The sequence below is a fragment of the Zasmidium cellare genome, assembly GCF_010093935.1.
Source record: "Zasmidium cellare ATCC 36951 unplaced genomic scaffold M409scaffold_71, whole genome shotgun sequence".
Taxonomy (NCBI): Eukaryota; Fungi; Ascomycota; class Dothideomycetes; order Mycosphaerellales; family Mycosphaerellaceae; genus Zasmidium; species Zasmidium cellare.
Window position 1 is genome coordinate 90623 of NW_022987015.1, and position 12467 is coordinate 103089.

At 50.4% G+C, this 12467-nt stretch overlaps 6 protein-coding genes across 6 annotated transcripts; 4 read left to right on the forward strand and 2 right to left on the reverse strand.

The window, feature by feature from the left end:
• Positions 1 to 738: 738 nt before the first annotated feature.
• M409DRAFT_38106 (uncharacterized protein) lies at positions 739 to 1538 on the forward strand (the record flags this gene model as incomplete). The annotated part of the gene is made up of 2 exons (XM_033810862.1): positions 739 to 1367; positions 1421 to 1538. The coding sequence occupies 2 exons, from the start codon at positions 739 to 741 to the stop codon at positions 1536 to 1538; spliced, it is 747 nt and encodes a 248-aa protein (XP_033659683.1).
• Positions 1539 to 2088: 550 nt separating this feature from the next.
• Positions 2089 to 3734, forward strand: M409DRAFT_31747 (uncharacterized protein; the record flags this gene model as incomplete). The annotated part of the gene is made up of 2 exons (XM_033810240.1): positions 2089 to 3559; positions 3607 to 3734. Coding segments are annotated over 2 exons (1599 nt in total), but the record flags the coding sequence as incomplete, so codon positions are not given.
• Positions 3735 to 4600: 866 nt separating this feature from the next.
• Positions 4601 to 5540, forward strand: M409DRAFT_38088 (uncharacterized protein; the record flags this gene model as incomplete). Its single annotated transcript, XM_033810857.1, has 3 exons — positions 4601 to 4798; positions 4946 to 5297; positions 5344 to 5540. Coding segments are annotated over 3 exons (747 nt in total), but the record flags the coding sequence as incomplete, so codon positions are not given.
• Positions 5541 to 6584: 1044 nt separating this feature from the next.
• M409DRAFT_30754 (uncharacterized protein) lies at positions 6585 to 7552 on the reverse strand (the record flags this gene model as incomplete). Its single annotated transcript, XM_033810069.1, has 5 exons — positions 6585 to 6938; positions 6992 to 7174; positions 7228 to 7345; positions 7395 to 7457; positions 7506 to 7552. The coding sequence occupies 5 exons, from the start codon at positions 7550 to 7552 to the stop codon at positions 6585 to 6587; spliced, it is 765 nt and encodes a 254-aa protein (XP_033659686.1).
• Positions 7553 to 8840: 1288 nt separating this feature from the next.
• M409DRAFT_30755 (uncharacterized protein) lies at positions 8841 to 9695 on the forward strand (the record flags this gene model as incomplete). Its single annotated transcript, XM_033810070.1, has 1 exon — positions 8841 to 9695. One exon carries the CDS (start codon positions 8841 to 8843, stop codon positions 9693 to 9695), a length of 855 nt encoding a protein of 284 aa, XP_033659687.1.
• A 551-nt stretch (positions 9696 to 10246) lies between these two features.
• On the reverse strand, positions 10247 to 11273 carry M409DRAFT_61383 (uncharacterized protein; the record flags this gene model as incomplete). The annotated part of the gene is made up of 2 exons (XM_033814731.1): positions 10247 to 10717; positions 10845 to 11273. The coding sequence occupies 2 exons, from the start codon at positions 11271 to 11273 to the stop codon at positions 10247 to 10249; spliced, it is 900 nt and encodes a 299-aa protein (XP_033659688.1).
• Between the last annotated feature and the right edge of the window lie 1194 nt (positions 11274 to 12467).

Below are 12467 nucleotides of genomic sequence, written 5' to 3' on the forward strand. Positions count from 1 at the left end.
AGACGATCACGTCCTCAGAATGAGGGTAAGCATCGCAGCGAGGAGAAAGGCCCAAGTATCAAATAAAGGACGGAAAGGTTGTCAGTCTTTCTTCCTTTCTTGCAAGGTGCTATTTACTGATTTTCGCTATGTCTGACCAACTATATTTTGCCCCTTTTCCAGCCCCTGGTCAAAATCCCTGGATGAAACTCGACCACAGCGTACATTCGTCTTCGGAGGAAGGTAGAGGCAACCCTGGATCTTCCGCAAACACCACTGAAAATCTCGATGCTCTCGTGGTGGGGGCATCATGGGCCGGCATATGGATGCTACATAGGCTGAGGGAGGCAGGCTTCAAAGCAAGGCTTTGGGATGCCTGTTCGGATGTTGGCGGAGTCTGGTGGTACACACGATGTCCAGGCTGCCGCGTCGATACCGAAGTACCCTTCTACTCTTTTAGCTTGCCACGGCTTTGGAAAAGATGGAATTGGGCTCAAAGGTTCCCATCTCGCGAGGAGATTCACCGCTATCTTCGATGAGTATGCCAAGAGCTCAATTTGATGGAAAGCATATCCTTCGGCAAAAAGGTCACATCAGCTCATTGGGATGATGTGGATTCGGTATGGAAGGTCAGCACCGCTGGTGGAGAGGGTGTGAACTTACCAAGACACTTTGGATGAAAAAGTTTCAAATGCACGAGCGTAAGTCATTATTACGACGAGGACAATCGGTGGAGAGTTGTTGCTGATCATCGGTCTCATGAGCAGTTATGCTTTCTGGAGGTCTAAAGTCCGTCAGCGACTGCAGGATCCAGTCGAAGCAGAGATTCTAGCACCTATCAAACCGCCTCATGCATTTGGAACCAAACGTCCGAGCCTGGAGAGTTGCTATTGGGAGACTTTCAACCAGAGCAACGTCGATTTGATTGATGTGAACAGCGACCCCATAGTAGAAGTAACGGACAGAGGCGTCATCACAGCTTCTGGGAGACTTCATTGCTTGGACATCTTGGCTTTGGCCACTGGATTTGACTTCTTAACAGCGTCGATGCTGGCAATGAATATTCGAGGCAAGAACGGTACGAAGCTCGAGGACCGCTGGGATATTAAACAAGACGGCAAGGGTACATCGACGTATCTTGGACTGTCCACGGCTGGTTTCCCTAACCTCCTGTTCCCGATGGGTCCACAAGCCCCATCAGCCCTTGGTCTGACGCCACAGTTGGCGGAAGTTCAGGGCGACTGGGTTGCTCAGTTGTTGTCTTGGATGGCTAAGCACGACAAATTGACAGTAGAGCCTTTGTTGGAGGCCGAGCAGTCTTGGAAAGAAGAGGTTGATCGTGCGGCCAGGACGTCCCTATTCGGCCAGACGGACTCATGGTACATGGGGTGAGTCCGTTTCCTCATAGATGATGTGTGTCATGAAGCTGACTGGGCTGCAGAGTAAACATTCCAGGTCGCAAGAAACAACCCCTTTGCTACTTTGGTGGCGTGAACAAGTACATCGATGAGCTTGCACGATGTGCCGAAAGCGATTATAAGGGCTTCTCGTTTCAGTAGTTGTCTCTACGTCGAAACTTTCAGTAAGTATGGTGTCAGCCATGTATGCATATTTGGGCCCTCATGTGTGTCGGACTCTTGTTAAGCAGAAGGACCAGTAACGCCAGTGGAAGGTGTACGTCTTTTCCCGTCGAGAGATGTGACCTTTCGAGGCTGCTACAAGGCTTCCAGATAGAGCGGAGTCAATTGTACACTTGGCAAACATGACCAAATTTTCTCGCTTTCCCAAGGCACCAGGCAACTTCTTCCCGAACCCAAATTGCAGACCTGATTCGGCCCAAAGTGCGAAGTTTAGCAAGGGGTGCTCTTGCTTCCCTTCAGCCGCACCGATGAACACCCCTGTACTTTCGGCTCCACCAAAGTCTTGACGATGACATAACTTGTACTACCAGTTCATTCATGGACGAGCTGAACAAGCGAAGAGCGTTTCCTTTTCGGCCATCCCTTCTGCCAAAATCAGACACCCGCGGTGATGCACTCTACCACTTTCTTTGGCTTAACACTCCTTCTATCCGCCGTGGTCGGAGATCGAGTACCATCCCATGAAGGACCAGTGGTGAGGACTCAAACTGGAGAGATACATGGCCTTTACTTAGAAACCTTCAATCAAGATGCTTTCCTGGGAGTCCCATTCGCCGAAGCGCCTCGTCTTGACAGGCCACGGCCAATTGCAAAATGTCAGACAGGCGCAATCAACGCAACACAATATGGGACCACCTGCTATGGCTCTGGCTCAAATTTGGATCTGAACCTCACCCAGGGAGAAGACTGCTTGAACCTCAATGTTGTACGGCCAAGTACTGTTCACACCGGTCTTCCTGTGCTGGTCTGGATTTACGGTGGTGGCTTCACGCAAGGCTCGAACGCCGACCCGATGTGGAACTTGACCTACATTGTCCAGACAAGCGTAGAGAATGAGCAGCCCATAGTGGCAGTAAGCATCAATTATCGCCTTTCGTTCCTGGGCTTTCCAGTCGGCAATGTCTCACTGAACGCCGGCATTTCGAATCTGGGCCTTTGGGATCAACGACTAGCTTTGGAATGGATTCAGGAGAATATCGAATCTTTTGGTGGAGATCCAGACAAAGTCACTGTGTGGGGAGAAAGTGCAGGTGGCTGCAGTACCGGCTTTCATTTGATATCTCAAGGAGGCAACGGGAGCCGTGGCCTCTTCAGAGCAGCGATTATGTCAAGCGGCACCATCCTGGGCTCGTGCAACCCCAAGTTCTCCTCATCTTTGAATGCAGAGTATGATCAAATTACCACCCATGCCAACTGCTCGGATGCTGTAGACACGCTCCAGTGCTTGCGGGAAGCCCCAATCGAAGCCATATACCCATTCGAGCTGTCCGTCCCGAACTTGGGTCCTGTTATCGACGGGGATCTGATCAAGAGAGAGCCAGTACTTGAGCTCGACGAAGGCCACGTGCATCGGGTGCCTATCATTGTCGGGGCGAATACTGACGAAGGCCTGTTCGCGGTCAATAGCATCGGCGGCGCACCTGAAGATGCAGCAGGTCTACGACGGCTACTGGCAGCTGTCCTCCCAGGGCTCCAAAACACCACAGTCGACAGCCTTCTTGCCGCATATCCCGAAGGTGACCAAGCGCCTCCGTACTCGCTTCCCCCTGATTACCCCTTTTGCGATGCCATGGAAGCAGCGAATCTGTCCTGCACGCCTCAACACCGACGTACAGCAGCCATTCTTGGTGACTACTTCGCCGATGCCGGACGTCGTTATGTTGCCGAGAAATGGTCTCAGTTGGGGTTGTCCACATACAGCTACCGGTTCGCCGCCGAGTCTACGAGCATCCCCATCAGCTACTGGACTGGGTTGGGGCCTGGCTTTGCAACTCATGGTGCTGATCTTGCTTATGACTTCAGGCTGCCCGGAAATTTCACTACGTCAATTCATTACTATCCGCCAGTCAAGCCAGTTCCCTCTCACGAGGAGTTGAGCAGGCTGATGGTGACGAAGTATATCAGCTTTGTGAATTCATTGGATCCGAACAACCTTATGTGTAAGTCGAAGATCAGATTTGGGTTCGCTCGTGACTGACTGTTTCAGTATCCCAAGCCCCAGCGTGGCCTAGCTACGGTGATAGTCCAGTGAACTATGTATTCAATGCTTCGAACCAAAGTACGACCATTCGCTGCGAGTTGGATGACTATCGTGCTGAAGCTATCGGCATCTGGAAAGGACATGCCTTGCAAGCATACTATGGAGAAGACAGGCCTCGTCAGGAATGAACATGCATGAGTAATGGGACTTAGATTCAGTTCCAAATGTGCCTCATGTTCGGGCCTGGTAGCTGCCTCACATTTTGATCAGTTCCCAAACAGTACAGTCGGGCCGTCCTGTATATTGTTTCAATGATCGAAGCATAGTTACTTTCAATACTCGCTTGGACGAATACCTCGGCTATCATTTAATGAAGGATGCAGACGGAGTTAGGAGATGTTCGCCCGACTTAGCAACTCCTATGGAGCTCTAAATACTGTGGCGTTACTTGCCAGTCCGTCGCCGCCGCAGCTGTCAGCGGTCACAGCTCGCTGATTACTCTGTGTTCGTAGAAGCTTCATTAGCAGAATGAGGGCACAGAGTCATCCGCCAGTTGACACCAGCAACCTCTTGAGAAGGACTTGGTGATTTTACTCCTCCACCGGGTTAGATGAGCAGTGGACCATGCAGCCAACAAGTCATCCTGCTCAATTTATCTCCAAAGGAGGGCGGAGATAGCACAGCACCGATTAGCCAGAGACAGGGTATATATTAAGATGGATTGGTGAAGACATCAAGATGGTTGTTCGACCACTCTTGTTCGCACATTACCGCGTAGCGATCTTGACAAAATCTCCAAACCCTGTTCAAAATGCCTTCGAATGCTGCTGCATGGATCAAAGCCCCAAAGGAGCAGTTCCAGGTAGAAGCAGCGCCGTACACATCACCGGGTCCCAAAGAGATTGTGGTCAGAGCAGCTTTCGTGGCAATCAACCCATTGGTCTGTCTTCAAACCCAGTAATACTTCAAGGTCGAGTCGAAGGCTGATATAATTCTCCAGGAGTACAAGATCCAAGACTACAATCCACCAGTTGGCGGCAATCCGATCAAGTACCCAACGATCCTGGGCAGCGACATGGCCGGGACTGTTGTCGAAGTTGGTTCGGAGGTGACCAGATGGAAAGTTGGGGATCGATTGATGGCACATACATTTGGTGCGACGATTGGGCAACCTGCAAAAGCGGCTTTCCAGAACTACGTTGTTGTGGCTGAATGGGTCCCGACTCAGGTGCCCGATAAAGTCGAGCTGGTCAAGGCTGTGGTATTACCTCTGGCATGCGATACTACCATGGCTGGACTTTTCGTCCAATTGGGTCTCCCGGTCTCTGGCCTCGAAAGTTCGAAGACTGCTAGAGAAGTGGTCCTCGTATGGGGAGGTAGCTCTAGCGTTGGGTGTGTTGCCATCCAAATGGCTGTCGCCGCCGGATACGAAGTCTTCGCCACCGCCAGCCCTCGAAACCATGAGCTGTGTAAATCACTGGGCGCAGCTACGGTATTTGATTACGGCAAGGCTGAGGTCGAGGCGGAGATGTTGGCTGCTTTGCAAGGGAAGCAGGTCGCTGGAGCGCTGGACTGCATTGCTGACAACGACAAGACCATCCCCGCTCTAGGCCGCATTCTGATGAAGGTCGACGGAAAGAAGAAGATCGTGGCGGTGCTCCAGCCTGCAGAAGTGGAAGGTATCGAAGTCCAGAGAGGTATGTATCGTTCTTCCGTACATGTTTCGGAGCCTAACGTCTACAGTGAGCATACCAGACCTGGTTCGTAGTGAACAATACGGCCAGGTCCACGCTTGGATGGCCTCGGCGTTGGAAAACGGATCTTTGCAATGTAAGCCAGATCCTATGGTCGTGGGCGAAGGTCTGGGGAGCATTCAAAAAGGTGTCGATGTGTCGAGGAAGGGTGTGAGTGCCGCTAAAGTTGTGGTGAAGCTCGAGTAGTGTGGCCATTCATTCCCATAGCGGTGCTACGACCTCTCGTATTTTCCAACAACAGCCTCTTCTTCATGCCAGATTACTTCACGATAATTGACGTCAGTGACGGGTTTGTTCGGGGCACATCGGCAATACCGACACAGCTGAGCCGATGCACAAGCCGTTTCTCGGATCGGCGACGCATAGTCGGGCCGTGAAAGCCGTCCTCGTCCAGTATATCAAAAGCACCGGATGGTTTGATGAAGTTAAGGCGGAAAACATTATCCTTCAAATCTGTATACAGTATGGATAACCAACGATTGCAGAGATTCGTAGACGAGTCCGAGATGCGCTCGGTGATGATTAGAGAAAGGTTCCACCGCGATCATGGAGAATGGGATGACTGGCGCAAGACTTTCCATCCTGATGCCAGCAAGACGCATGCCCACACTTCTTTGTACGAATTCGTCCCTCTGATCCAGAGGCTGCACTAACGATTAGCAGATATCAAGGCGACATCGACGGCTTCGTCGAGATGACCAAGAACACCCCTCGTCACTTCTTCGATTCGTTCCACACAGTCGACCCTGCCGCAATCGACATTGAGAACGGCAAAGCGTTGGTGAAGTCGCTGGGGACTGTGAATGCATCGTTTGAACTGGATAAGCGACGTTACGATTGCGTGGTTGATGTCGTTTGGTGACGAGGCTCGAGTACTCGACTGAGGGATGGCGCATTACGACTAGAGAAGGAATCTATCGTCGCTCTCGGATCGTTCCGGCAACGCCGACGGAGTTAGTAGATGAGGCTGATACCGCTCAGAGACGAAGTGCATGCCGACATTTGGACTGGCTCGCAGAGTATGGCGGCAAGTTATTCGATCGAAATGTGTTGGGATTGGATAGGCCGGACGGAGTCGCAGCGTTTTTGCGAGACGAGAAGAAGTGGCTGAGTGATTGAAATTTTGTCCATTGTTGATGCTTGTAGTAATACAATACTTTCATGTCATAAGCACATTACCATGATCCAACATTTCGCTATATCAACGCCCTGTGTTGTGTTCCAGACTGTTTAATCCAAAATACCAGCTTTCCCATCTCTATCGGCATCGATCTTGGGGTTGACCTTCTGGCCAAGTGTGGGTTTGCCGGTAGAGTGAACACCATCACCAACCGCACCACCGGTCGTGTTGCCGCCGTGATTGTTACCACTAAGGGCACCGCCAACATGCCTTGGCTCGCCGGTGAAAGCATCAGAGCGCTCACCACGTCCGCCGAGCGAACCTCCCTGATTCTGGAACTCGCTCATGCTCACAGCGGGCAGAGCTGATGTGCCATGATGCTGGGCAGCGTTGTGGTGGACCTCGTGGACGGGAATGGTGTTGTGCACTACGTGAGGCTCGACAGTCTGCTTGTTGACGACGGGCTGGGACAGGGAAGTCAGTACAGCTAAGATAAGGAGCGTAGCAGTGATCGCACCTGGATGTTCTCATGCACATGATGGTGTACATGCTCGCCAGCAACGACGGGCTCGCCGCGGGTGGTATGCTCCCCCTCTACTCTGGTAGACTGGTCTTTGAACTGAGCTGCTTCAGCGGCGAGACGTTCCTTGTTCCTCGAGTGGTCGTCATGCTCGAAGTTGCGGTGCTCAACACCTCCCACCTTGAAGAGGATTAGCGAGTTGCCCGGAATTGTATCATGACGGAACGTTGTACCTTGTGGTGATGCTGCTCGGGGAGCACTTCTCTGTCGTGCACGGGCTGGACGGAGGTGTGGTAATGGTCTTGGTGTACCTCTTTGTCCAAAGCTGTCTGGACTCTGTTCTCTTGTTGCCTACGCTATCTCAGTAGATGCGTTGACATCGGGAGGCAGGCTTTCGTACCGGCTCACGGTCTCCTGTGTAACTGCAGGGGAGACGGTCTCATGAACAGTGGTGTCATGGTGTCTGGATCTTGGTTAGTTGTGGTCAAATGTCATTGCAGGCTTCGCTTACCCATCCTTAGAAGTGAACTTCTTGACAGCTTCTTTGGCGGCCTGCATATTGATTGTAATCTGTTGAGTGAATCTGAGTTTGTAGAAGAAACTGGGGTTAGATCTGGCGATGGGAGACAAAGATAATGGTTACAGCGTTCACAAGGACGAGGATTCTACACCTATGTATATTCCGTCTGGCACACAGCAACGTCATGCCGCCGCGGCACCAAAGTGTTGAGCTGGACCAAGCATTGACTGTCTTGCTGGAATGAACATCTGTTCCTCTACCAATCGCACCATGTTTCTCCGCTGTTGTTGGCTCACGACCTTGATCTGATGAAGACTACTGGATTCAGGGTCAGAATGACGGCTACCCCCCAGTTGCCCATCAGCTGCCGCCACAGGTCTATACTAGTGGGACTGTGACGTGGCTGATGCAAGTACGGGAGAGGCAGTATCGAGAATGAAGAACGTGGCCAGCGCGTTGAAATCGACGATACGTATCGGTACGGAGTACGTCGCCTGGGCTCCGTCTGCTCTGCGTCATGAGCTATTGCGGCGCATTTGGCTGGACCAGAGAAGCAACAAGGCTGAAACGTCCAACACACGACTGTCTGCCAAGCGCAGCCATTGAGATCGAGCCAAACCGATTCCCCGGGTCTGTGGTAGTCGAAGCAGCTTGACGTCTTGAGCAGACTCCATTAATCCCAGGTCCGTAGCTCGCGCAAAGCATCTGATATTGCAGTCGTAAATGAATGTAAGGAGGCATCATCGGGAAGAGAACCGCCAAGCGCCGGTCCATTGGTACCGCCAGACTTCCCAGTTGTCGTCGTCTTGACCATGGTTGGAAAAGGACAGAGCCAGTGAGGAGTGAGGAGAGTGAGGAGTAATGAGGTGGGATTTGAGTTTGGCCCACCGGATGACGTTCTAGATCTCATCTCGAAGGATTCAGCTCCCGCACGCCCTCGTGTTTGGCGTCCGTGAACCACTGACGACGACGATGATGAGGCGAAGCAGCCCACGATCGATCTTCGTTGGCTATACAGCCTCTACGCCTGAAGACTTGGGAGTGTCTCCCGGACCTCTACTGCTCTGGTTGGAAGCCGCGGAAGTGGACAGCCTGATGATCGATTAGCGCGTCATAACACTGGAATGCATGTGCCTTGACGACACCGCGGGATCTTTGGGCGGCGGCCACCTCGACGGCGGCTCTCCCGCTACCAACGGTAGGTCACTAGCAGATGGCTGCAAGCGAGGAGTGCATCATCACGGCGTTGTTCAAGCAAGGCCAGACATTGGAGTTCTGTCAACTGCCTTAGGCCTGCACCCCTGGCTGAACACCCGTTTCACTGCCATGTCGAGCAAGCATACTGCCGATGCAACGCAAGCAAACCCCAGCCGAAAGATCTTGGGCGAGCAGCAGGCCGGGGTGGTAGCAGATCTCGAACCGCTGACCTTGCACGGCACTGCGAGCTTCTCAAAGCCGCTTCGGAGGGATGTCCGCTCATCAGGTTTACAGCAAGATGCTCGGAGAACGCTGCTCTCCGACCCAAAATCTGTAGTCAACAGCCACGCCATCCATATTGGACCTACTGATGACCCCTACTCCGAAGCCATAGCAAATCGGAATGTTGCTCACCTCCAGACGACCAGAGAGAATCCAAGTCGTCCCAGGCGAGTGGAAAAGAGCGAGGAAGACGGTGCAGGGGCTGATCAGAAGTATGAGCTGGGAAGAAGAGAGGATGTCGAGACCATTTTGTCTCAAGCACCTGCTGTCACGCATGAGACTCGAATCGTGAACACTCACGAGATCATCACAAAGCCCATGACCCGCGAGATTCACAATCACCACATGCTCCATCGAGTGCAGCCGATCGACGATATTGAAGTTCTCCCACCACGGCACTTTGCGCCGCACACGTCTGGCAGGGGGTATGTCGAGATTCCAACCCCCAAATCGTCAGAGGGCATCCAAGAGCGTGTGAGAGATGCATTCGAATCGAATGCAGAAGAAAACCGAGCTGAAGCGCGGAAGAACATCGGGGTGGGAAGGGTTGGTCCAGAGGGCAAGTACGCTGAATGGAGCTCGTCCGATGGTGTTCACCATTCAGAGTCTGTTTGGGTCCACGACCCACAGCTTGAGACCGCGGCGAAAGATGCAGGAGAGACAGTGCCGACACATTTGGATATTCCGAGGCATCCCTCCTGAGCATTTCCAGGTCAGATATATGTACGGGTTGTGTGGATTGAAGTGGGCTATCAGCCTGGTCATATGCGCCTTTTCCACCGGACATGGACGCCTGTCCTGCCGAGGGTAAAAGGGCTTCTCCCCAGCTGAAGACAACAGTTCGATAGATGGTTGAGTGCGGCGCCAATCCCAGGCCCGGACCAAGATAATTGCATGCAGGTGCGGTTGTCTGCTGGCACGAACTTTTTCTATGCGAGCAGCTTGATCTTCCAAGCTCAAAGTTACTGGCCATCTTGTTGGAACATCATGATGGGACAGAGAGCATACACAAAGGCGGGAAGATGGGGTTCTGAAACGCCTGTTGGACCTATCTATTGTCGACACAAAGAAGACGAAGAAGCCTGTACGCCTTCCCATGACCTCAGCTGTCGCAATACGAGCGCAAGCAAAAAACAGATGCAGTACTGTCCTTCTCATGCATTAGGGGCTACCTGCTTGAAAATGCAATGCAATGCAAAGTGTAAAGCCATAATTTGAGCATGAAATCACTCACCAAGTCCCATGTCCCCCCGTCATGCCGTTGTTCCACCCTCTGGAAGGGGGATGTCGTCGATGTTGGCTCCTTCCGGAAGCTTGCGTACAGAATCGTCGGCCTGCTTCTTCGTGATCTTCAACCAGCTGTTTGTGGCATGACAGAAAGCCTCCATAATGTACACAGCCAGGAGACTGCAATAGAAGGGACTGAGGTGGTTTTTCTTGTATGCGATCAGGAGAATGATGACTGCTGTCGGGATGAAAACAGTGTGGAGGAATTTCTCGACGGCCATCGTCACTCGGTCGACCGGTACGTTGTTCCAGCGATCGGATGGGAAGTGGACCGCGATCGTGACGGCGCCGGTGATGAGGGACGCGATCATGCTGATAGACCAGTAATCGGCATCATCTGGCTGGCCGGGGGTTGGGAGGATGTACTCCGTGAGCTTGGTAGCAGCGTAAGCGCGGCTCACGGGAAGAGCAATGAAGTTTTCGACGTAGAGCGGGTGCTGAAAGGCGTAGAGGAGGTGAACACAGTGGGCATGGTATCGAAGTCGCTCCGAACCCGTGATGTTCAGGATGACACTACCAATAACAGCTCGTGTACGTTTCGCATGGTGCGCGAGATGGACATACCATGACGCTCGGACTTGTTTCTCGATATCCTGCAATGTCAGCACCACGCTGGCATGGACGTAGTCCAGGCCACAAAACAACACAAGCATGAGTACGACTCCGACCAAGAAACACTTCGAGCAGCTTGGTGGTGTTGCCGCTCTCGTCGTATAACCAGAGAGGGAGGATGACGGCGGCTGTGACGGTGAAGATGACGAATGCGACGACGAGGGAAGCTTCGGTGCGGGTGATGTGTGTCGTGCGACACTTGATCTCGGCGACAGTCAAATGGCGTGCGTTGGCCATGGGGATCCGGCGTGTCGGTGATTGTGGAGGATGTTGCGAAGATGAATCAGAAGCTTCGATGTTTCGATGTGTAGGTTGAGATTGCTGCTGGCGCGGAAGTGGAGGAGAGGAAGTGTTTGGAAAGCAGGCGAACTTTAAAAGCATCACATGCAGTTTGCTAGCTAGCGTAAACCTTACTTTACCGACGCTAAGAACCCCGTTTGTTCCCGCGACTAGGCCTTAGTCCCTTGTCGGCGACCTTACGTGTATCGAAATTATAGTACAGTTAAGGTGTAGAAAGTAATATCCTAGTAGTATTTACGGAATTACTAATACGAGTAAAGTACTAGCTTAGCCGGCCTACTTCGTTTAGACTTTACTTTTACCTATTAATACTATACTAATCTCTTTTTTTAGACCGCCTTTATTAGGGCTCTATTTGTCTTATTATCTTTACTTCTATTTTTTTACTTTTACTATACGCGTATAGAAAGGCCTAGCTACCCGAGCTAGTATAGAAAAGAAAAAAGAGAAACTAAGTAAACTTCTAAGAAAATTAGAAATTTTAAAAAGTTTATTTTATATAACTTAAGAGGCTTACGATAAGAAAGTTCGACTATTTAATAAAGTAACGGAAAAGAGGTTCTCTATAGTAATAATACGGAGACTTAAAAGCGTCTAATAAATATAAACTATAGACTATCTAGTAAAAGGTCGATAAAAAGACTATAGAGCTAACTATAGCTATTATAGAAGCTAATAATAAAACTAGCGCCCTCTAGCGAAAACTATAATATATAGAGTTCGACCTACCGCGCTAAAAGACTTATAAAATAAAAAAGTAAAAACCGTTATAGAACTAATTATAAGTCGAAGACCGTAGAATTCTAATATAATATTTATAAAAAATAGGAATATAATATTAAGGATAGAAAATACTATATAGAAATAACGACTATTAATAGACCGTAGTATACTACCTAGAGTTAGAAAAGCGTAAACTAGCTATAATAGTTAATAGTCGACGAGTAGGGTCTACTATAGAAAGTATTAGTCCGCTCTTTAGTAGCGCGAGTCTACTATTTATAATTAGCTAGATATTATTAAGAATTAAGCTACTCTACTTCCTATACGCTATTAACCTAACTATAGAGTAAAGTAAGCTTTAGGTAATATTAAAAGGTATACTAAGCTAGAGCTAAATACCGTAAACGCTAGAATTATAGCTATAATTAGCTCTACTAAAGAAGTTAGGGTCTTACTCTATTAGGAAGTAGGGCTATACTATTTACGTTTTAGAGTAGTAGATAGCGCGAAACTTATTACTATTCGAAAATACGGTAAAAAAGATATATAATA